General features: G+C 46.4%; 1 protein-coding gene across 1 annotated transcript in view; it reads right to left on the minus strand.

Moving 5' to 3' along the window:
• Positions 1–7,898: 7,898 nt before the first annotated feature.
• The window catches only part of LOC144127494 (lysosomal alpha-mannosidase-like), a 79,440-nt gene continuing 63,730 nt past the window's right edge, over positions 7,899–23,608 (minus strand). The window contains exons 13-15 of the mRNA XM_077660488.1: positions 22,682–22,891; positions 21,268–21,417; positions 7,899–7,997 (exon numbers count right to left, since the gene is read on the minus strand). Coding sequence (XP_077516614.1) covers positions 7,899–7,997; positions 21,268–21,417; positions 22,682–22,891 — 459 coding nt within the window. The remainder of the gene's footprint in view (positions 7,998–21,267; positions 21,418–22,681; positions 22,892–23,608) is intronic.

Here is a 23,608-nt window from a genome sequence, read left to right on the forward strand (position 1 = left end):
TTATAGAGGCCTGTGTACTGTGCGATGTCAGTGCACGTTAAACAACCCCAGGTGGTCGAAATCACAGGAGCCCTTCACTGCGGCATCCCTCATAGCCTGAGTCTCTTTGGGACGTTAAACCTCCCGAAACCATATACCAAACAAGTAAAGAAGCCAAAAAAACGTGAAAACCCTGGTTAACATGACAGTTACTAAATATGATTAAGCACAAAAATGCGTTGTTTGCCAAATTCGTGAAAACAAAGGATTTAACAATAGTTGCAAAGTTTAAGCCCTATGGAAATAAATTTGCGTCTAAACTTAAGCAGGCTAAAGATGCTTACTTACCGAATGAATGTTACGTGATGAACATGCACAGCATCCGGATATAGTTTGGCGCAAACTGAACTCATTGTTGCATCCCGACAGTCATGCTTCAACTCTTGATGTCGTTACACATGAGGGAAAACTGCTATCTTGTGCTTAATTGGCAGATGCGTTTAACTGCTTCATTATTGAGCAAACTAAACACAGAGTATCTGCCGAAACTCTGCTCAGTATATGCGAGGAAATGATAGCACGCAGTCCCTCTTTTTAGCCCCAACTGATCAAGTTGAAGTCTTTGCTTGTATAAATAATATCAAGAATAGCAAGTTGCAGGACTCGAACAGTATGCAGATTGTGCTTGCAAAATATGCTCTTGACATTTTGTGCCCTGTTATCACCCATATTTACAACCTGATATTATCCCCTGGGGTTTTTTTCTAAGGAAATGCAGATCGCCCGGGTAATCACAATATTTAAGCATGGAGATAAAATTATTTAATACCTATCGACGAATTTCCATATTGCCTGTATTTTGTAAGGGCATTGAGAAAATAATACATATTCGACTGAGCTCATATATAAGACCTCTTGAAATCGTATTCAATAATCAACCTAGAGAGCTCGATGAGTCGGTAAAAACACTGGAAGTTACCTTTCCTAGCAATTTAACATGGAATGCTCATGTAGAGTACATTCGTTCAAAAGTTGCTTCAGCTGCGTATAATTGCACTTTAGAGACATTCTTCCAGTAAGAGTAAAAATAATGTTTTTATAACGTGTTAGACTTTTCTCATTTTCAATTTTATACTATAGATTGGGGCACAACGGGCATAACAAATCTTTGTATGTTATATTTGCTTCAGAAAAAAGCTGTGCGATGCATTGCAAATGTACCATTCACTTCTACCAGAAATATTTTAACATTTGATATTCCATTATTTGCGCTATATTCGTATAGGCTTCTGTTATGCTATAAATCTCATTTTAGACCCCCCAATCATCCCTTCATTTTGCTTGCACACCTCAAAGAAAACAGCAGCTGCCAGGGCCCGGATTACGGAACTCGCTCTAACCGCTCTACAATTGAGAGCGCTCTAAAATGCCCGCTCCTACTGGCCGCCGGCGCCATTTTGAAACATTGCGTCACGGGAAGCTACAATGGCGTCACGGACAAGAAAAAACGCATGACGTTGCACACCTAATTATGCCCGCGGTTTTAGACTGTTTTTTGCGACCGCGAAGAGTCGGTCTACAGAGTTTTAGAGGGAAAATGGCGGCGGCGGCGTCTGCTGTTTATTGGTGGCGGAGGCGGCAACGTCGGCGCCAGCAACGACGAAGGACGGTGTACGAGGACGCGTATGACTTGCCGGACGAGCTGTTCCGCGGGTTATTTCGACTCGATAAGGAGAAAGTGGAGCGGTGGTGCGACGAACTTGCAGATGAACTGCGAGGCGTACGGACGAGCGCTTTGTCGGTGCGGCGGCAGGTGCTGTGCGCTCTCCGTTTTTTTGCCTCCGGGGGCTTTCAAGTGTGTGTCGGCAACGAGCAGACCGTCGGCCTCGCACAACCGACGGTGAGCAAGTGCGTGCGGCGTGTGGCTGAGGCCATCTGCACAGTCGGCGCACAGAAGGGATGGGTGCGTTTCCCGGCGCACCCCGATGAAAAGGCGGCAGCGAAGGCGACCTTCCTTTCCCGCGGCACCATCCCCGGCGTCGTCGGCTGCGTCGACGGCACGCTGATTGCCATAAAAGCGCTGCGGGGAGACTCAGCAAACCGGGCAGCATTCTGGAGCCGCAAAGGATACTACGCGATGAACACCATGATCGTGAGTAGACTGGTTTTCTGACCGCATGTGTTCGAAAGCCGCGACCTCGACAATGGAAGTTCACGTCCAAGATTGTCTGCCTGTGTTTCTCGCAGATCTGCGACGCAAACATGAAGATCCTTGCGGTCGATCCTCGCTGCCCGGGGTCTTGTCACGATGCCTTTTCTTGGCGCTACTCACGGCTGCGTCGGAAGGTGGAGCACGGGCTGATGGAGGATGGAGAGTTTCTTCTGGGTAAGCAACCTATTGATCATCGGGCCACTTCGACAGCACGTATTAAGCTACAGCAGTGGCTCATACCTAAATGAGGCGGGTTATAACATGGATGATATGCAACAGTATGATGTATTGTATTTATTTTTGTGTATTTACTGTTACTGCTGGTGCAGAGGCACAAGAAACATTGTTATAAAGTGAATCGTATTTCAAGCGTAAAACACCAAGGCAAAAGAGGTGTGCACATCGTTATTGTTGTGTAGGATATCACAGTACATCATTAACCTAGAAGGCTGTGCTTACAGAGGCACCCCTTAGTCATGGATCTTCTGCATGCCTATGAATTCTGGTTCAGCATACTGGTTTTGAGCTGCTTGGTATGAATCATTTATTACATAGGCAACAACAAACTTCACTGCAAATTTTGGTCGTGCAGGAGACAGTGGATATCCACTGGAGCCGTGGCTGCTCACACCAGTGTCAGGGCATCCTGGTGCAAACACTGCAGAAGGGCAGTACAACGCAGCACATGCCTCAATGCGATGTGTTGTGTAACGCTGCATTGGTGTTTTGAAAAGCCGCTTCCGGTGCCTTCAAAGGTACCGGACACTCCACTACGAGCCGGAGCAGGCGGTGGTCATTATAGCAGCATGTGCTGCGTTGCACAACATCTGTCTTGAAGAAGCCCTGGCAGCAGACGAAGGCGACACTACTGATGACCCTGACAACAATGGACCACCTCTGCTTGCCGGGTACTTGGCGGGGACAGGATCCCGCATTACCTACCTACGTGGTAGAGCCATGCGAGACCTTATCATTGGCCTCTTTGGCCCAACCCGTCCGCAGAGGCAAGCACACCTGAAGATGGTGCGGCGACAGCGGCAGCAGCAGCACCACCGGCAGTAAGCCCTAGACCATCTGGCAGCTGTGGCTGCAATGACTCACCGTGCTGGCGTGGCGAGTTGTCGCAGCCACTCTTGCTACGGGCAGTGCCATTGCCCTGTGTTAGTGCGTGAGCCCCTGTGTGATATGATGCCCTTGGCCACTGGTAGCCACATTCCAGCATTTGTAAATTACTTTTTCTTACATGTGCTTGAAAGCCTTCAGTGGCAAGATATGAAGTGCACACACCAACTGCTGCTCCACCGACAGTGGTCACCAGTACGAATTTCAGTGCATCAGCAAGTTTGCCGCACAGCTACTGCACTTTCTGCTTCTCAAGTCGAAATACACACCGAAACAGCTCGTCCAACAAGTGAAATGTATCCTTGTACACCGTCTTTCGCCGTTGCTTACGTCGACCTGCCCATTTAGGCAAACAGTTGCCTCTGGACACTATGTGTTTGATGAATGTGCACGAGAAAAAAGTTTGGTGTGGAGACTGCTAGGCACCAGTAAAGCATTTGTTTTTGCACCACGTTTATTCATTGGTCACAATAATTTTTTTCGCCACAGCTGTTCATACTAGTTTCCCAAACTGTAACACACAGCAGGGAAACAAAAACATGCATCATCAACAGTGATTTGCATATGCCTTGTCGAGTGCTGCGCAGAGATTGCACAAGAACAGTTGTATCTTACACTGTGGCCAAACGGGCGAGTTGGCTGTACATTTTTAAGGCGAACAGTGCGAAAGACATAGCCGGAAAGCAGAGGAAACACAGGATGAGCGCTCGTCCTATGTTTTCTTTGCTTTCCGTCTAAGTATTACGCGCTGTTTGCTCTTAAAAAAAAAGCTTCATCTTGACTGCCAGCTTGAATGCTAATAATCACAGGTTTGGCATGTTGTGCATATTTGTAGGCCCGATGCAGCCCTGGTTTGCACTTTGCTGAAACACATTACATAACTGGTGGAATGCACAGCAAGTGCTACACAAGACATTCCTCTTCGTAGATTTTACTGGACTAAAAAACCATGTTACGTGTACAAGACACACGAGTATCACAGACGATGATGCCAACATGGCTGCGTTTGAAATTGTTAAGGGGCCCACAAACGAGAGCCATTAACATTGTTGCATCATACCTGTAAAGGCGGAGCTCAAGCGTCCCCCAATTTTTTTTTGCCTGCATTCAACACCAGTTCAGAAGTGACTTTGGACGAATGCTGGCAAGCCTCATTTTTCCTCGGGTCTATTCACGATAGAACTTGTTACAATGCACACAATGGACACTGTACGGAAAAGCAGGAAAATTAATGCGAAAAAAAATGACTCAGGAACATGCGAACAAATTTAACAGGCACAAAATCGAAGTGTTCAAAATGTATCCAGAATACCCATATTATGATGCCCTTTATAACTTCAGTCACTTCAGAACAACTTTGCCCCACATATTGCACTTGCCCACATATTGCAATGAAAGAAAACAAGCACTAGAAATTGCACCTTGTGCACCTGCCACAGCTACAGGTAAACATTTGAAAGGAATGGAAAATAAAAGAGTATAGGAGGCTTCCACACCTGGCAGAGCTTAAATTACATAACTGGAAGAAAATAAACAATGTCAAGCATCCGGCACTGCAGAGCTTACAAGAAATTAAAAAATGATGCTATGGCACAAGGCATAGATGATCTTGAATAAATACAAAAACAGAAACCTGACAGAGACGCAAACAATGTAAATAAAAATAAACACACAAAACGGAAATTTTAACATGCAACCTAAAAATAGTTCAATGAGTCTGTACCTGGCAGAGAAGTAAATAATGTTCTTGAATAAATATAAACATATGAAGCTGTTCTTTTATAAATATAAAAACACGCAAATAATGCAAATAAAAATGAACAATTCAATGTGGTGCAGGTGGCTCAAGCTGCTTTTGTAAGATTAGCGTCAGTAGGTTCACGTTCCGGATGAGCAGCTCTTGCTGCCCAATTGACGCCTGCACAGCACCTGTCACCTCCCTTATGGCCTGCATGTAAAAATACTTCCAATTACAAATTATTACTGACAACCAATATTGAGATCTCGCTTAAGGTTTATGTAAAATGTCAGGTGCTAGAGATATTTTGGACAAAGTATGGTTGTAGAAGACTCGTGTCAATTTCATAAACTCAGCTGTCCCAACCACCTCCCACAAGAGGCGTCAAAACAGAAGTAGAGGTGCTCAAAAGAGAGCACTGATATTTATGCTTCAGGTGATGGCTTCGACTCTGCAAAGTGCAGTGTGCGCAGCGAGTACACACCTCCAGCATGCTCTGCTGAAAAGCAGCGTCCTGGCGGTTTCGGGCCTCAGTAAGGGAATCCAAATGATGCGATTCATACAGCGTCTGGCGCAGCACCTCATTGGCCCCATTGTCTCGCCGTCGCTTCCCAAGAAGGCTAGGCGTGGCGCACGGTGAGGGCTGCGGTGGGGGCTCTGGTGTGTGCTGCTGTGAGGGCTGCGGCGAGGGCACCGGTGTAGCTGTCGGGAAAGAAAATGTGCTCATCACGTGGTGGAATAAGCAAAACATTTGGTACAATGTGTGAGAGGACTTGACATAAATATACAGGACAGCAATCTTGGGCAGCATTGTTGTAGCATATTTCAGGTGCACATTTGCTAGACTGCTAGGAGATATCACAGCCTCACTGCAAGAGAAATAAACATTCTGCGCTGCGTGGCAAAGCTAGAGAGAGATAGTTTTGTGTATACTGTAGAATCACTGCCGTATTTTGGCTACTGCTGCAAATGCTGCCAGAGAGTATAGTGCTATTACTTTCAAGCAGCTGCCAGAAAGGGTAGTATGGAGCTTGAATAATGGCAAGCCAACTCACGGTCTGTGGGGCTCAGTGTGTCTTGTCGACAACTTTCTGAGGCTCCCTGTTCATCTCCTCTGCTGTAACAGGGCAAAAGGTGCGGCTGATTGGTACTGGCAAACCATGAAACTAAAAGAGCACTAGCAAAAGTGAAGCAATCAAAAATGCTCAACCACTTGTCTATGCATTCCTGCACCTCCGCCGAGACTAAAATACACCACAGATGGAATAAACAGTGCTAGTAAGGCGCAAGGCACAGACATCATGTTTTTAAAGGGCCGACCCCTCGTTGTTGAGAATCGACTCAAGCTGGTTCCAAAGCTCGCGCTTTTCAACAGCTGTGTATGAGTTTGTTAGGTCGGCAGAAGCCCGAGCCAAGAGCGGATGGCTCTCCATAGACTCTATTATGATTAGCTCTTTCTCGCTCGACATTCTTCGTGTTGGCGCCATTTCGAGACTATAATTCCCGCTTAGAGAATTGCAGCAGCGAACACAGCGGGGAAAACAAACAGGCAAATGTTTCTGTTCCGCTTTTCGAAAGCAGGGAATAACAGGGAAAACATTTGCTCTGAGTTCGGGCTAATATGTTTTTACAGGAACATATGCGCGTGCTGCGATGCAGCAACTTATAGCACAGCCAAGAAAAAGTTGTTAGTGTGCGCCCAACCGCCTTGCTTGGTTCTTGCTCCTTCCCAACTAAATCATTTGTGCCAGACGTTTATAAGGCCAAAAAAGTTGATTTTATCCAACAAGCCGCGCTTCGTGGACGTCTTGTATTTCCTAAAGCAAAAGAAACAGAAACCAAATCATATGCTTGGCATACGGCACCTTTAAACCAATAACACAGACTTACCTCATGTTGTCTTCGTCGATGTTCGGGCCCGACGTTTCGTGCATGTTCCTTTCTGGAGGCCCGTGGCCTTCACTGGATTCGATAATTGTTATCCGCGCACTTTGTAAAACCAAATAGAACCTTGATTTCAGACGACGCTTAAAAAAGGAAAAACTAGCCGCGGGATCAGCTGTTTTCTTGAAGGCCGCCATGTTCACTGTTTACATCTGCCAGCGCGCCCTCATGGCAACAAAAGTTACACACGAAAGCAGTTATTTACAAAAGTAAATGTTCTTGTTTTGCTTCATGGCAGTGAGAGTGAAGTACACTATTATGAAAGAATAAAACAATGTTTATTTTTTTCACTGCGTGTTCTTATAAAAAAGTTAGCATACGGCCCCTTGCCGTGCAAATAGGCCTCTTGTCGTGCAAATAAACCTTTCCGGGGCGGCACCCTACTAGCCATTGGTTGATTCCGCGTTCCGTCACGCGTTGACGTCTCGCCTTGTCGTCATGCTGTCGTCATTTTGACGTAACGCTCTACAACTTTAGAGCGAGTTCCGTAATTCAGGCCCAGGACACAAGACACAGAGATATTTGCTTTACCCTGAAGGCTTAGCGCCTCAGGAGCAGAGGAAACTAGACCACTGCTACGAGCCGACTCCAGAACAGAGTTGCCTAGCCGTGGCTGCACGAGCCACGACCAGCCGTCTTTATTCTCTTCGCAGGGTGGCGCGCGCTAGCCGGGTTGTCGGCGCCGCCCAAGAGAGGGCGCTACAGGGCCCCCCGCCTAGACTGGAAGTCGAAACGGACGGAGGGCCGGCGATGGCACTCGAGCGCTAGGTCAGGCGGCGCTGGGAGTCGTTCCAGGGCTGGTCCGAGAGGCGAGGGTCGCTACAGGGCTCCCCCCTCCTTCCTAGACGGTTAGTCGGTATCAGTCAATAGTCGTGCAGGCAGGCCGGGGTCTGAAGGTGATGCTCAGGAGGGCGACTCTGGCTGTGGCGTTGAGGCCGAGCTTTCAGAGTGCATCGAGGGACGCGGAGGGGAATGTGATGAAGATGGGTCATCCGGGTCGGCCTGCGAAATGCACCAAGTGCCGGTGGTTCAGGTGCAGCAGCTGTTGGCCGACGCATGAGAGGTGGTGCAGCAGAGGGAGCTAGGTGTGTAGCGCAGCTGACGCCGGGCTGAGCTGCCTGGTACCCACAGGGGCGGCTATGGGAGGCGCATCGAGATTCCATGTAGGGAGTAGCTGTGGTGGACTGCATGTTGTGCTGAGACACCAAGAGCTTCCTTATAGATCAACCCTTATGTTATAACCATCCATTTCTGCCAAACAGATTAAGCCAGGACAATTTTGATATAACCTGCAAACCGAAATCCGTTATTTGGGATTACTGTCGGGAAAACGTTTTGTTTTTTAGTTTTCTGTATGACGTTTTTCAGTTCATTGCTTGCGCCGTTGTTTTGTTCATTCTCTTATCCCTTTGGTTCTGTGACCTTTTGCTCACTTTACAGATTATATATATATATATATATATATATATATTAGTTCTCTTTTATTTCAGGGTGTGCATATGCGGCCTGTAAATTTCACAAATAAATACATTTATGAAATGCTGTAAAACCATTGTTGCTCTTATTTTATAATCTTATCTAATATTATGTAACTACAATCTTCCTCATATGCTGTCAGTTATTTAAAGGTGCGGGGACTTGTTTTCAAGCTCTTGCCACAGTTTTTAGTCCCGGCTCCTCTTCTGTAGGAAAGGAAACAAACTTTGACTTCAAATTCTATCTTACTGCTAGCTTCTCTGCTCTCCAACGACGCCCATCTAATATCACCCTGTACCCCCTGATTTAAGGTATTGCAATGTGCTGCCAAAGCTAGCCTCCCCACGCCGCATTGTTTGATTTCTAACCTTGCTTGAACATCTGGTCTCATGCACAGGACTGCATTGCTGAAAGTCAGATTAGGAACCATCACCTCATTCCAGATCCCTCGTACCACTTCATACCTATTATAATTCCACAGCGCCCTATTTTTCATGACAACTGCATTCCTACTAACTTTAGTAATTACGTATTTTTTTCATGCTCTGTCAGATACTCAGCACCATTATTTATCCGCACCCCATGATACTTGTACTTATCCACTACCTCAAGCGTGATCTCCTGTATTCTATGCTCGCCGCCCTCATCATTCAGTGTCATGACTACAGATTTTTCCTTACTAAACTTGAAACCTAATCTATCTCCCTCTGTACTGCAGATGTCTATCAGCTTCTGCAAATCTTCCTTGTTGTCAGCCATTAGCACTATATCATACGAGTACATTAGCCCCGGTAATGAATGCTTAATCCGTTCGCCTTGTTGATTGAAACCTAGTCCGCTCCTGTCTAGCTTGGTCTCCAACCCTTGCAGGTACAACATGAACAACAAAGGAGACAGAGGACATCCTTGCCTAAGCCTCCGCTGTATCTCTACAGGCTGTGATACATTTTTTCGAGTTTATAAGCACTATGTTACCTTTATCTATATCTTTTAAAAGATTAATTACTCCATCTTCCACATCCAATGTACACAGTATGTCCCACAGATACTTTTGAATAACGTTGCCGTAGGCTTCCCAGATATGAAGAAATACTAACCATAGGGGCGTATGTTCGTTTTCATTAATCTCTATACACTGCGTCAATGAAAACAGATTGTCCTCCAACCTCCTTCGTTTCCGGAACCCAATTTGTAGCTCCCCTAGCACCCCTTCGTTTTCCACCCAAGCTTGCAGTCTGCCCTTTTTAATCTGCATCACCACCCTGTAAACCACTGATGTCACTGTTTTGGGAGGGTAGCTTATGTCATCTTTGTCCCCATTTTCCTTATATATCATGTTCATTCTACTCAATCGCCATTCATTGGGGGCTTTGCCATCCACTATAATTTTATTCACTACTTGTACTAATGTTTGGTTGGATTTTGGTCCTAGCTTCTTTATTAACATAATCGAATACCATCTGGTAGTGTCGACGTGCCACTAGGAAACTTCTCTGCTCCTTTCCCACTCTCTGTTCAAGCGAAACAACTGTGGTGACTTGTCTATAATCCTTCGATAAATTATGTGCAACATTTCTTTGTTTTTTAATTTTTTCGGTCATTCTTGTTTCTATAAGTTCCATTGCTTCATCCCATTCTAGCCCAATACCCTGATCTATAACTGTAAGCCTTTGCTCTAGCCTAGTCTTACTACTCATGGAGTTGAGATGTTTCTGAAATTTCTGAGCTCCTTTTCTATCCTTTTTATTTACTTTTGAAATCCATTGGGCACCCTTTCTGCTAATTTTATAATTGACTAAATAGGATGCTTCTCTTCTGCACTTTATGAAGGTATCCCATTTTCTGTCTACTTCAGCTTCTGGTTCTCCCCTCTTCTTGGAATGTCTGTGTTCCCTGGATGCTTCGTGATGATTCTCTATGGCCTTCTCGACCTCCTGATCCCACCATATCTTGGGTTTGCATGTTCTTTTCCCTTTTGGCCCGACGCGCACCTTAGCTAGCTCTAGCTCAAGTAATCGAGTTAATTTTGCATAAATCCATTCTGTTTCATTATCCTTAAAAATTACTTTCTCAGTTTGTTTGGCTGCTGCTTCCAATATCTTTTCTGAGTAAAAGATCCCATCTGATTGTTCATCTGGCCTTAGTCCTACATTGGTCTCTTCTGAAACTCTGCTTGGTACCTCTATGGTCTCTACCTAGACATCTGCAGCCATGTTCATCTATGCTCATTACCCCTAACCTATTATACATTCTATGTGACATTAGTGCATAATCTATTGTCGAGTGCAGACTCCCTGCCTCCCATGTTATGAGCCCTTCACACTTCTCGGTACTGTTGCATGCAACTAAACCATGCTTGTCGCACCAATCCAGCAGCATGCTTCCTGTCGAATCTGTCTACCCGCCCACATCTTCAGTGTGCGCATTCATGTCGCCTAGTATAGTTATCTCACCCTCTCCTCCTAGCTCATCGTTGTCGCTTACGATACGTTGTACCATTTTTTTGTTTTCCTCTCTGGCATTAACTCCTGTCCACAGATATACAAAGCGAAGGTGTGTTTGATCCCCTGCCACTTTTCCTATTAGCCAGAAATATTCCTTGCATTCCTGTTTGACCCTGTGCCACTTCATAAATTTATGAACGAATGCCCCAATTGGGTGAGTTCTCCATGTCCATAAGATGTGTTTCTAGTAAGCCATATACCATTCATTTGTCCTGTCTTAACTGTTCTTGTGTTTCCTCCCATTTCAACCTATTCCTCCTGCCTTGTATGTTAATGTACCCTATATCTGAATTAACTTTGCACTGTGTCTATTTCATATCCCATGGGTCCATTGTTTCTTTGATCTTGGTACCTTCCTTGGTTCGTCCTCGTCTGCACTGGCTCCCTCAGAGCTCTGGTTTCCCCAAAAAAAGCTGTTGCCTGGCGACCTATCCTATACTACCCACCCTCTTACCAGTGTCACAACCGTAGGGAATGCCATCTTGTGCAAAAGGGTGGGAGATGGCCTTGTACATGTACCTGTTAACTTCCATTACCCCGTATCTTAGTCGTCGACTCATTAACCGAATTACACGGTTAGCCTCAACGACCCTGCTTTCCGTCCCGCCAGACTGCCTCTGGACCTCTGGGATTGCGCATATGGTCACATGCACACTCCCAGAGGCCTTTATAAGCCTACGCATCCCCACTTCTGTCTTTCGAGGTTCTGGCTCCTCCCCTTCAGCACATTGTTGAGTCCAGCATGGATAATGACAAGGTGTTCATTATCCATGTTGTCCCCTACCACCTCCTGGGCTTTGGCCGCTGCATCTACAGTACACTTCTCTGACTGGGCGTCACCCTGCACCCGCCTGTCTGCCATCACTGTTGTCAAAATGCCTTCCTCAACCCTCGCTACGTTCAAGTCACTCACTACTAGTACCCTTCAGTGCTATAACCATTCACTTTCTGCCTGCGACTGTTGCCCTCCGGATCGCGCTAGCTGTCTCCCCCGCCGCTATGCGCTACTGTCACCCTTCACCGTGCCCGTCGTTACCTTTCCATCTTCTCCACTAAAAGCCTGCTGCGCTGCCATGCTGTAGGGACGACGAGCCTCTGTGTTGCTGCTGCATTCTGCCTGAGGGACTTATATTAGTGTGGGCAGAGAAAAAAGAAAAAAATAATGTTGGCCAGCCTGCACGGTTTTAAGGTGTACTACGTTGTCCTCGTCCATCATATGATGCTGCCCCGAACTGGGTTGACCTGCCGGCCGCGACCTGAGCGCCTCCACCTGCTCTTCTAGCTGGGCCCGCTTTTCCCGCTCTTCTTTCAGCTCGCCCACAATTCGCTCCAACAGGTCGGTCTTAGCACCCTCCCTCTTAAGCGACTCAGCGGCCTGACTTTCTAGCTTAATCCGTAGCTCTTGCTCCACCTTCAGGTCTCCTTCGAGTTCCTTATTCCTAGCTGCACATTCCCCTTCCATCATCCAAACGGCCAAAATCAAACTCAGGATAGATAGACAATCTTGACATACCAACGGTCAAAGAAGTCAGGATCTTGGGAATACGACTGCAAAGCAATAGGTAAAACTCTACCTTCATCAGAAATATGACTAACTACGTTGACCACACAGCCAGGCTCATAAAGAGAGTCACCAGCAAAAACAAAGGACTAAAGGAAAAGGAAACGTTCAGGTTAGTGCAAGCCTTTGTGCTAAGCCGCATATGCTACGCACTCCCAAGTCTCAGACTCACGCAAAAGGAAAGAAATAGAATATACGCTCTAAAAAGCAGGACATACGAAACGGCTTTGAGACTACCACCCAACACCCCATAGCTAGGCTCATGGGTCTAAGCATAACAAATACTGCACAACTCATTGAGGCGCAGTTGACACGGCAGATAACACGACTCTCCAAAACTGCAGCCGGCAGAAAAATTCCAGAAAGTAACAACGTAAAATGCAGGCAAAACTCACCTCGAAGCATGGATCTCGATAGAGAAATAAGGGAATGTATCATAAGATTCATAATACCACCCGTCAAAAAACATGCACCCCTCTCACAACATCAGCAGAAGGAAAGCCCGCGTGGCAAATATGCACAATAAACATCATGCCCCACAGTACTAGCCAAAATTCACCCAGATATATACTATCCATGGATAAGACGACAAGTCAGTGCTGTATATCGACGGTGCCAAGTACATGGACAAAGAGGCATATGTTGTGGCTATAGCTGACCACAAAAGAGAACGCATAGCAGCTGCGGCTATGGTAGCAAAAAGTCTGGAAGAAGCAGCAGCACCATGTGCATAAAAGTCTCGCAAGAAAATAGCATAATAAGCGACTCAAAAACTACTGTAAATGGCTTCATAAAAGGCAGAGTACACCCCCCGGCCGCAACACTAATCAGCAAATGCCGCCCAGAAACTCGAATCAAACTAATGTGGGCCCCCGTACTCTCAGGCCTCCTAGGAAATGAAAAAGTCAACAACATAGCCTGAGAACTAACTATCCGGGCAGGACCACGCGCGTTCCCAAACCACGGGGCCAGATCAGCGAGGAACCATCTACTCAACTTCGGTGAAATCACCACTTTCTATCAAAGGAGCAGAAGGGAATTTCCGCTCCCAGGCCCATGCTCACGCTAGAGCAAGCGACCACTCTCGGGCAGCTCCAAACACACACATTCCCATGCCCCACAAAACTAGCCAAAATTCAACCAGATATTAAACTCCGCAGAATGCAAAAGCATATCTTTTGCCAGCAACATTGGTTTTCGCAGCGGTTGGAAACGCGCAGCGGCGACACATTTGAAACGAAAGCTTGCGAAACGCTTCGCAGCGCCGCGCCGCTGTTCGCTCTATTTGCCGAATTGCTTGCATGTGAACCACCCTTGATGGCTTCAGAAGCGGTTGCCGCGGCGCGGCGCTGGCGTGGACTAATAGAATTATTGCGGAATTAAAATAGGTATGAAGTGGTAAGAGGGATCTGGAAAGGGGTGATGGTTCCTAGCCTGACTTTCGGTAGTGCGGTCCTGTGCATGAGACCAGATGCTCAAGCAAAGTTAGAAATCAAACAACGCCACGTAGGGAGGCTAGCTTTGGGAGCACATGGCAATACACCAAATCAGGGGGTACAGGGTGATATGCGATGGGCGTCGTTCGGGATCAGAGAAGCTAGCAGTAAGATAGCATTTGAATAGCGATTGAGAACAATGTGGGAAAAGCAATGGGCTAGGAAAGTTTTCAGATACCGGTACATGGGGAAGGTTGACACTAAATGGAGAAAGCGAACTCGAAAATTGAGAAGCGAATATCTGGACAGCAGTAGGGTGGAAAATCAGCAATTATCAGTTAATAAAAAGATTAAAGAAACAGAGAGCTCTGTTGAAAGCAGGGAGTCTGACGAAATCGGCACTGGAAACATAGAGGATCTTTATGGAAGAAATTGCCGAAGAAAATATCTATGATAAACGTAGGGGAAGCTTTTTGTTGTTTGAGGCCAGGACGGGAGTTTTTCGGTCTAAGACATATAGAGTCAGGTACCACGAGATAGACACGTTGCGCGTTGCGTGAGGAGAGGAGGAAGAAACGGCTGAACACTTGATACTTTTCTGTATAGGGCTTTACCCTACTACAGTGGAAAGCAGCGGGGCTGATTTATCCAAGGCATTGGGGTTTAAGGACACTGAAGGGAAAGTAGATTTTAAGCGGGTAGAAGTAACCAAGCGAAGGTTATCAGGTTGGTGGCTAAAATAAAGACAAGAGTAAAATTTCGTAAGTCATGGCTAGGGTGGCTTGAGCCACCGCCCGATTTAAAGGATTCAGCCGTATCCATCCATCTATCGAACAGGAGCAGCGCGCCGTCGGTACGCGTAGCGCGTGGCTACGAGGGGCTGACAGGACAGTTGCGCTGTTTGTTATGGCATTATTGCATAAATATCCCATTCTTTAATGCGTCACCACTTGGCTGGCAATGAAGATGCACGAAACGAATGAATAATTATTTTTAACCTTTCAAAGTGAAATCAGTGGCTGTGTTTCACTGACTGCGCCCACGGGAGGCAAGGGATGGCGGCCGCTACGTCGAAAATTTGCCCGCCGCTTCTTTCTGTCCCTGGAGGAATTCAGTTTGTTCGCTCACAAGCACTTAAGCTGCTTAATCTTTGTGTTGCTATGCGAAACCAATATATCGCTGTCTCTATGCCGCAATTTGTTATTTTTATTTTGTCTTGGAGAGGAACAATGCACAAAAATCAACTCCCCCTTCGACGTACGCCACCCCCGTGGGATAACCTGGGCATCCATCCTTGGAATGGTAAAGCCATAACCTAAGACTTTTGGCTTCAAGTTTGTTCTGTTTGAAAAAAGGCAACTGCCAGTCTTGGTTTTTCCAGGGTTTTGTTTCGTTATTTTTTTCCTCAAGAAGGTCAGGTGGAATATCTTCCATAAGATATCTAAGTAAACGATGAGTCCGCAAGTGCCTTCAACTATTTCGCTGCACTCGATGAGGTTCAGAACACAACACCAGATCCTTGATTTTTTTTTTCCTAGGCAATAATCTGACTGTAGTTTTATTCGTGAAAATTTTATAATGTCATAAGATATCATGCGCTCAAGGCGTTCTTATAACGCTACTAGGAGATTTTATAGCTACCCTTCCATAGTTGGACATTTTATGGCTGATGGAACGGGCGGTTATGAAGCATCAGCTGCATGGGAGTACGACGCCCACTATTTTCAAAATGAAGGCTATTCATGCAAATCACCTGAATGCGTGGTTTTTTACCCATGGTGTCAGTGCTTATTCTTTGTTCAAGTTCGCTTAAGTTGGTTGCGTCATTAATTATAATGGCTGACCCATAATGCTACTGGTTCTTCTAATACTTGCTTCTCAAAGCTTTGGTTTTCACTACTAATTAATTAATTCACACCTTATAATTTTGTTCCATGTCGCTTCTGCATGGTATTACAAATTACTGTTTTTCAATTTCAGTTTAACATTAACGTAACCACAAACAAAATAAATGCAATTTTAGAATTATAAAATACTAATTTTTATGCAGTTAACAACGCAACGAACTTCTGCTTTTAATAAAGCATTCATTTCGGGCTTGGACGTACAATCTCAGATGGGACATATTCACTTATAAAAACACCTGTTATGTTCACATGATACATGTGTGCAGAAAACTGCCCCGTTACCACTTTGTACTGGTGCTCAAGCGATGGAAAGAGTGATTCAAAGGGACCATGGCGGACGCCTTAAAGGGGTTGGGACATCAAATTTTGAGGCTATAGTAAGCTTGTTATAGGCTTCCTCTGTATGTAAGGTCACCTATGACGAAGTATTGGATGCAACAAGCGCTTAAAATATATTTTAATTAAGCTCCAAAGAGTCCCTAAGGGCTCTTACTCTCGATGGATGCTCATCGCTAGCGCTATAGGGGGTGACGTAGAGCCCTGGGAACGATACCAGTGAATAGCAGTGACATCACAACACAGTAACGTGACGTGCTATGGACGGCGACACGCGACATCGGCGAGGCGCTGCTTCGGCGACTCAGCGGTCGGTGTGCTGATCGGCATAAATGCCGTTACTGACACACCAGCCAGTACCTCATATCGGCGGCCGAGCGAAACCTTCACGTCGATGAGACGATGACTCTTTTGTTTGCACCTTCTCCGTTATACGAATAAGCGAAACGAGCGCCTACATTTCTTGTGTTCACCCTTCGGCTCGGCTACAGTACGAATATATATATATATATATATATATATATATATATATATATATATATATATATATATATATATATATATATATATATATATATATATATATATATATATTCGTACTGTCCGCCGGGTTCGTATGTGCGATGTCGGCGATTGTGGAGAGCGAGTTCACAAGTTTTAGCGGATAGGTATGGTCATCGAGCGTGGTTTTGACAACAGTGACCTTAAATCGAGGATTTTTTACATCTTAGGACGCAAATACATCAAGCGGGAAGCGCCGCTACTAGGCGGTGTGACCCAGTCTGTCGGTCAATGCTGCAGGCGCCCGCGGCGGCAGCTACGTCGGTGTCGCTTGAGAGCAGCAAATTAAGCCATTTTGTTTATCTCAAATGGGTGCCGAACATACCTCTAGATAAACCAATTTAAATTCAAGTCCTGGACACATCAGAAAAAGCAAAAAAAAGCAGCTGCAACGAGTCAGGAACGCCGGTTTTACGTGTTGTCAACAACCTGGCTATGAAGCATTCCCCATGGGCTGCCGCTCGCATTCTTCGTCGATTCTAGCAAGGTTATCGCACTGCGCAAACAAGCATGAACCCGCAGCCGGCGCAAAAAAGATGAGCTTGCTTAACATAAGTGGAACTCAGCTTGCAATTCCTGCCGAAATAACGCGCAATTGCTGCCTGTATGCAGATGAAGATATGTAAACAAAAGTAGCGCCGAGATGCAGTCGTCGTCATGAGCGCATTCCTGTAGGAGTTACGTACCCGTGCGGTAAATGCTGAATCCTGTACAATTGTCTGCAAGCATTCATTTAGCGAATACATGGACTGTCTGCTAAACAAGCAGCAGATATCGTGATCAGCAGCCACGGGTCCCTGAGCAGTCTCGCAGCGCGGCTGCGCGGGCGGCGCGAAGTGAAGACAGAGACGGGTATTGGTCGGTAGGATAAGCGAGGCACCGTGTCGCTGTAATATGACCAGGGTCAGCTACGGGCCACTGACAGACGTCCTCCGAGCATCGGCGTGGCAAAGCGAAATAGAACGCTGAAACCGTGTTGGCATACGCGGTACGGCGATTGAGATCGGCCGCAGCGAGCCGCTTGGTTTCAGGACTCAGTGTCGTTCCTCGCTCGATTGGTTTTTCTTAGCATATCGCAGATTCGCAGTACCGACCAAGTTTGTCGGCTTATCATTTCGAAAGGCGCTGCTATGCACAGCATGTGTACGAGAGCAGACGACGCAGCAATACGTGCGTCACAACTTTTGGGGCCCATGTGACCAGTGTTGCTTCTCTTCCCTGATCGTGACGTCGTAGCACACCCCGGCGCTCAGAAACCGAAATCGCTCAGTATAAATAATGCAATAAAAAATCTGAATAGCGCAGCGTGTATCACGCGTCCTCGGACAATACGCAACGTTTGAAATAAAGAACAAGGAAACCAAAAATTTGGTGTCTCCACCCCTTTAATGGTGCCACTCAGGGACTGCGGCTGCCTGCGCCAGTCATTGATAGCTGCTTAGTGATCACGAATAGTGGCCGCCTTACCAAAGAAATAACTGAAGCCGTTCAAATTACCTCTGCCGCATCAGCGAACCCTCTCTCATTATCACAGAAAGAGAAATTGTTGGAATTGTTCGTCAACTTTGCCCGCGCTCGCTGGCCGCCTGCTTGCTCTGCAGTGCACTTTCCCTGCCCCAGATGGTTTTGTAGCCAGAGCTACACTGAACTACCAGTCGAGCATTTCGCAGTACATGGGAGAGACCAGTTGTGCGCATGCGCCGTTACCATGACAACCGAGGAAGAGCAAAGTGCGGCGTGCGCTTCGCCATCGCCGCGCGCCCGCTCCACCGTCAAAGCCGAGCGTGACGTCGCGCCGATGAGCAGTTGTGCGCATGCGTCGATACCATGGTAACCAGAGAGACCCCACAGCTGCGCCGCGTTCTTTATCGCCGCACGCCCCTCTATAACCCGAACCCCGCGTCGCATGCGCAGGATTGCGTATAAGAGGCGGAGATGTAGGGGGGCTCTGTATAACGTTTGACATGCATGCTGAAAAGTGGAGTCCAGCCGCTGCGGAACGGCGATATAGAAAAGAGAAGATCGCTCTTCCGATCCTGAGGTCATCGCCTGGCAGTTAGCTTGAACCAAATAAGAACGGAATGTGTATGTACGTGAAACAAGGTATCACCGCTGTCAGACATGTCCCTTCGATCGCGGTGAATATGGTGAAGCCTGCTGTGTTCGGCTTCCGGAAAACGGCATTAGAATGTTATAAGAGAGTTATAGCATATCGTTACCGTGTTTACGTTACCGTTTACCGGGCCCGGCAAGCGACATCTGCGCGTGCACCACCACTTACCGGTCCGCAAGCACTTAGCGAAATCTCTTTTAACGTTGCGGAGAGTTAGCGTTCGCTCGTAAACAAACATGGCGGTGCCCTGCACGGCAGCTTCGGACCAAATACATCACCGCCGCCGCGTTCTTCGGCACCATTTCTCGCTATACATGAAGACATTCACTTTTAATTTGCAAACTCTCACTTATACGTTGAGGTTTGAGTAACAACTAGGCCATGTTCTTGAGATTATTTGCCCATTTTTGAGCAGTTAAGCCTGACTATATGTCGTGTACATAGCCAAATAACAACGACTGCACTGCAGCTCTTCAGTTTTGTGCGCGATTTAACGTTTTTTTATATTTTCACATTTTTTTCGTTGAAAAAAAAACAGATAATTCTCTTACTATATTCATCAGTAATTGCAGAAAATAAAAAGTTTCTCCGGCCCGGAGTTGGCACGCTTTAGCTTACTGCCACTAGATGGCGCCACTGTGTTTACGTCCAAAGGAGGATCGTTGAGGCTAACCTTGTAATTAGGCTAATGAGTCGACGGCTAAGATACGGGGTAATGGAAGTTAACAGGGAAGTGTACGAGGTCAGGCCCCACCCTTTTGCACTGGATGGCATTCACTACGGTGGTGACACTGGCAAGAGGGTGGGTAGTAGGATAGATCGCCAGTCAACAGCTTTTTTGGGGGACCCAGAGCTCTGAGGGAACCAGTGTAGAGAAGGAAGAACCAAGATCAAAGGGACGATTGAACTATAGGAAAAGAAATAGACACAAGCGCCAGGGCAAAGTTAATTCAGACATATGTTTCATTAACATGCAAGTTGGCAGGAATAGACTGAAATGGGAGGAAATAGAAGAACTGGAAACTGGGAAATAGAAACTGGGATGCAAGGAACATTTATGGCTAAAAGGAAAAGTGGCAGGGGAGCAAACACTCCTTGGCTTTGTATACATGTGGACAGGAGCTAATGCCAAAGAGGAAAACAGGAAAATGTTAGAATGCATTGCGAACGACATTGATGAGCTAGGAGGACAGGGCGAGATAATTATATTAGGCGACATGAACGCACATATAGAAGACCTGGATGGGTACACAGATACGAAAGGAAGCATGCTGCAGGATATGTGTGACAGGCATGATTTAGTTTTATGCAACCGTAACGAGAAGTGTGAAGGGGTCATAACATGGGAGTCAGGGAGTCTGCACTCGACGATAGATTATGCACTGTCACAGAAAATGTATAATAGATTTGGGGTAATGAGCATAGATGAACATGGTTCCAGAAGCCTAGGTAGTGACCACAAGCGTACAAAGTTGAGTTTCAGAAGAGAAACCAATGTAGGACTGGAGCGAGATGAACAATCAGAGGAGAATTTTTACTCAGAAAAGCAATTTGAAGCAGCAGCCAAACAAAATGAGAAAGTAATTTTTGATAATAGTGAAACAGAATGGACTTATACCAAATTAACTCGATTACTGGAGCTAGAGCTAGCTAAGGTGCGAATAAAGCTAAAAGGAAAAGATGCAAACCCAAGAGTTGGTGGGATGAGGAGGTCAAGAGGACAATATAAAAGCACCAGGAAGCGTCCAGGGAACACAGATATTCCAAGAAGAGGGGGGAACCAAAACCCGAAGTAGACAGAAAATGGGATACCTTCATAAAGTGTAAAAGGAAGCATCTTATTTCTTTTAATTAATGATAAAATTAGAAGAAAGGGTGCCCAATAGATGCCAAAAGTAAATAAAAAGTATAGAAAAGCAGCTCAAAAATTCTGGAAGCATATAAATGCAATGAGTAATGAGACTAGGCAAGAACAAATGTTTATTGTTACAGATCAGTGTATTCGACTAAAAGGGGATGAAGTGATAAAACACATAGAAACAAGGATGAGAGAAAAATTTAAAGAAATTTTGCGCATAATTTATCGGAGGATAGACCGGTTACTGCAATAGTTTGACTTGAGCAAAGAGAGTGGGAACAGGCAGAGAAGAAGGTTCCTAGTGGCACATCAACGGGACCAGATGGTATTCTCATTATGGTAATAAAGAAGCTAGAACCAACCGCAAAAAATTTAAAAAATGTAAAAAAAACGAGTGACAATGCTCGCGATGAATTCGAGGCGAGCCTTTAGGAAGAAGCTGACTGGGGATCTAAATAACAAATTTCAAGCTTCTAATTTACGCTTTGTTAAAAACAGCGGAAAGTGGGATGGGGCTCACCTTTAGGGATAGTGAAGCAGGCCTATTGAGCCTGTTGTCCTTGACGCCGGGATACAGGTGTTCCAGGCGCGCGATTGCACGGCTGTTTCCAATGTGCTCCAGTGTCGGGAGATGTAGGTTTGCTGGCAGCGGGTACTGCAGCCCGCTTGCCTGCGTCACAGTGTATGCGTAGGAAGTTAATGCGGGGGCACACAGTGTTCTAATACCTTCAACTAACTTCGGCACGCTTCTCTGGATGATGGCTGGCTCATTCGAGCCTTTGTTATAGGGTAAAATGAAGTGGATCGCAGTCACTGGCCAAGCCTGATGAAGTATTGACGTTTAGGATCCGTGTACGGGCTCCTTTTTCGCTGACCAAGTTTGATTCAGTATCGACAGTTCTGAACCGCGCACGGGTTCTTTTTTCACTGAACAAGGAACCCGTAAGCAGTTCCGAACCGTCGATACTTCAACAAACTTGGCCAGTGACCGTGACTCACATCACCCCATGCCTGACCAAATGAGCTATCGTCGAACTTAGGTGATGCTGTATAGGGTAACAGCGAGACGCACCAGCACATCCCTTCAAACATCTTTAAAAAGCGCAGCTTTTGACTCGGAAGAACATAAGAGCGGAAGCTTCGACCCCGCCATACCAGTGCGTACGTGAAGCGTTTTTGAAGGCATCAATATTTCCGCGCATGACCACGCGGAGCGGCAAATATGTAAGCGAATGGAAAGCATTTCGCACATGCTTGACGCTTGGTGCCACCATGTATGAGGAAATGGACTAATCGATGAGGGCAGCGCGGGTGTATCGAGGGTATCGAGAGCACTAGCAAAATACGCTAGCAGGAAAACAATCTCGACCCTTCCAGCACCCCAAAACATTTAGTCTGTCCAGCATGTTGACAGTCCACACAAATTCATGGAAACAGCCAAGTGGTGCAGTCAATTGAGCGGTCCAAGGCGCCATTTCTCAATGGTTATGTATTAAAAGATGCAGGGCGCTGCAAAAGGAAACCTGTAAAGTTACCATGTGCGCTACATCCTGAAGCGACATGAAGGTTACAGGTTGCGTATCGGCATTTCCTAAAGCGCGGCAGAGACTCGTTTTCTCACAAAACTGAAGGTGCAGGCTCGATGATAAATGCCGTCTTGAGCAAGGTACGTCGCTAGGCGAGTTGGTTGGCCTTTCTTATTGTTAAAAAGGTAGCGCTGGAGGACAGCAGAGGAGGACAAGAAGTGGATACAACTACGCAGTTGTATCCACTTTTTAACTGTCCTGGTCCGTCGTACGCCAGCGCTGCCTTTGTATAAATGACGACTCTTTTTTTCCTGCCTCCACTCAAGAATGAGCGGCGACGAAGCACTTTTTTGTTGGTTAGGCTGACCCGAGGTGATAATTTCCGGATGGGCGAGTAATTTTGCGTACCCGTGGCACAGGGATGTCCCGCAGCTGTCGGTCGCGCGTGTAGAAGGCGAACTGGGGCCCGAACACCATCCGGTTGGCCATGGTGCGCAGTATCCGCTCCGAGTCCTCGACGGAGCCCAAGAAAACGCGATGCGTGCCGCGGGCCACCAGGCCCCGCTTGTCCACGCCAATCTCGTTCAGGGGTTCCTCGGCGCCGAACGAGTCGTCGTACTGCAGCCCCCGATGAAGCTGCGTCGAGGCAGTTTATTATTGCTGCTGTCTGGTGTGATAAACGTGACGAACATGGAAATGGAAAAGGAAGCAGAACAGCCCCCCGAAGAGGCGCAACGCCCCGTCTGCTCCACGAGTGAAATGGTGCAGAAGTAGAATGACAGTAATAAGGCGGCACTCACAACACGACAAAAACAGGAAAACAAGGCACTTAGGATAGACACAAAAGACCAAAACATAAAAAATAAAATAAATTAAGGCACGCAGAACAAACTGAAACGACCGGCACGGTACCGGCACAGAGAATAAATCGAAGCGCACAGGTTGGTGATTACCGAAGTTTGTCAGCAATTCGCAGAACAATAACAAAACACAACCGCGTTTCGCTATTCCACAGCGTTGGTAGTATGACAAATGGCCAAGACGTTGGTTAAAGACAAACACTGCCAACAGTACGTCCACAACATGCTTTGCAGAAATCGCAGATGCAAGGAAGCAATGAAGCGCCACTAAGCATTGAAGCTGCATTTCTTTCTGCAACAGTGTGGCTTGGCGCCACTGCTCTTTTTCGGCAGCGGTCATACTTCCGGGAAACTGCAGTGCTGGTAGCCTAGTAAATAATTTAAAAAACTATACCTATCACCGCCTTGTCTATCTTAAATGCTAATCGTAAAGAAACAGCTTGTGACAGACTGATGGCGAACCGAAGTGTCAACT

Source organism: Amblyomma americanum, chromosome 1 (assembly GCF_052857255.1).
Source record: "Amblyomma americanum isolate KBUSLIRL-KWMA chromosome 1, ASM5285725v1, whole genome shotgun sequence".
NCBI classification, from domain to species: domain Eukaryota; kingdom Metazoa; phylum Arthropoda; class Arachnida; order Ixodida; family Ixodidae; genus Amblyomma; species Amblyomma americanum.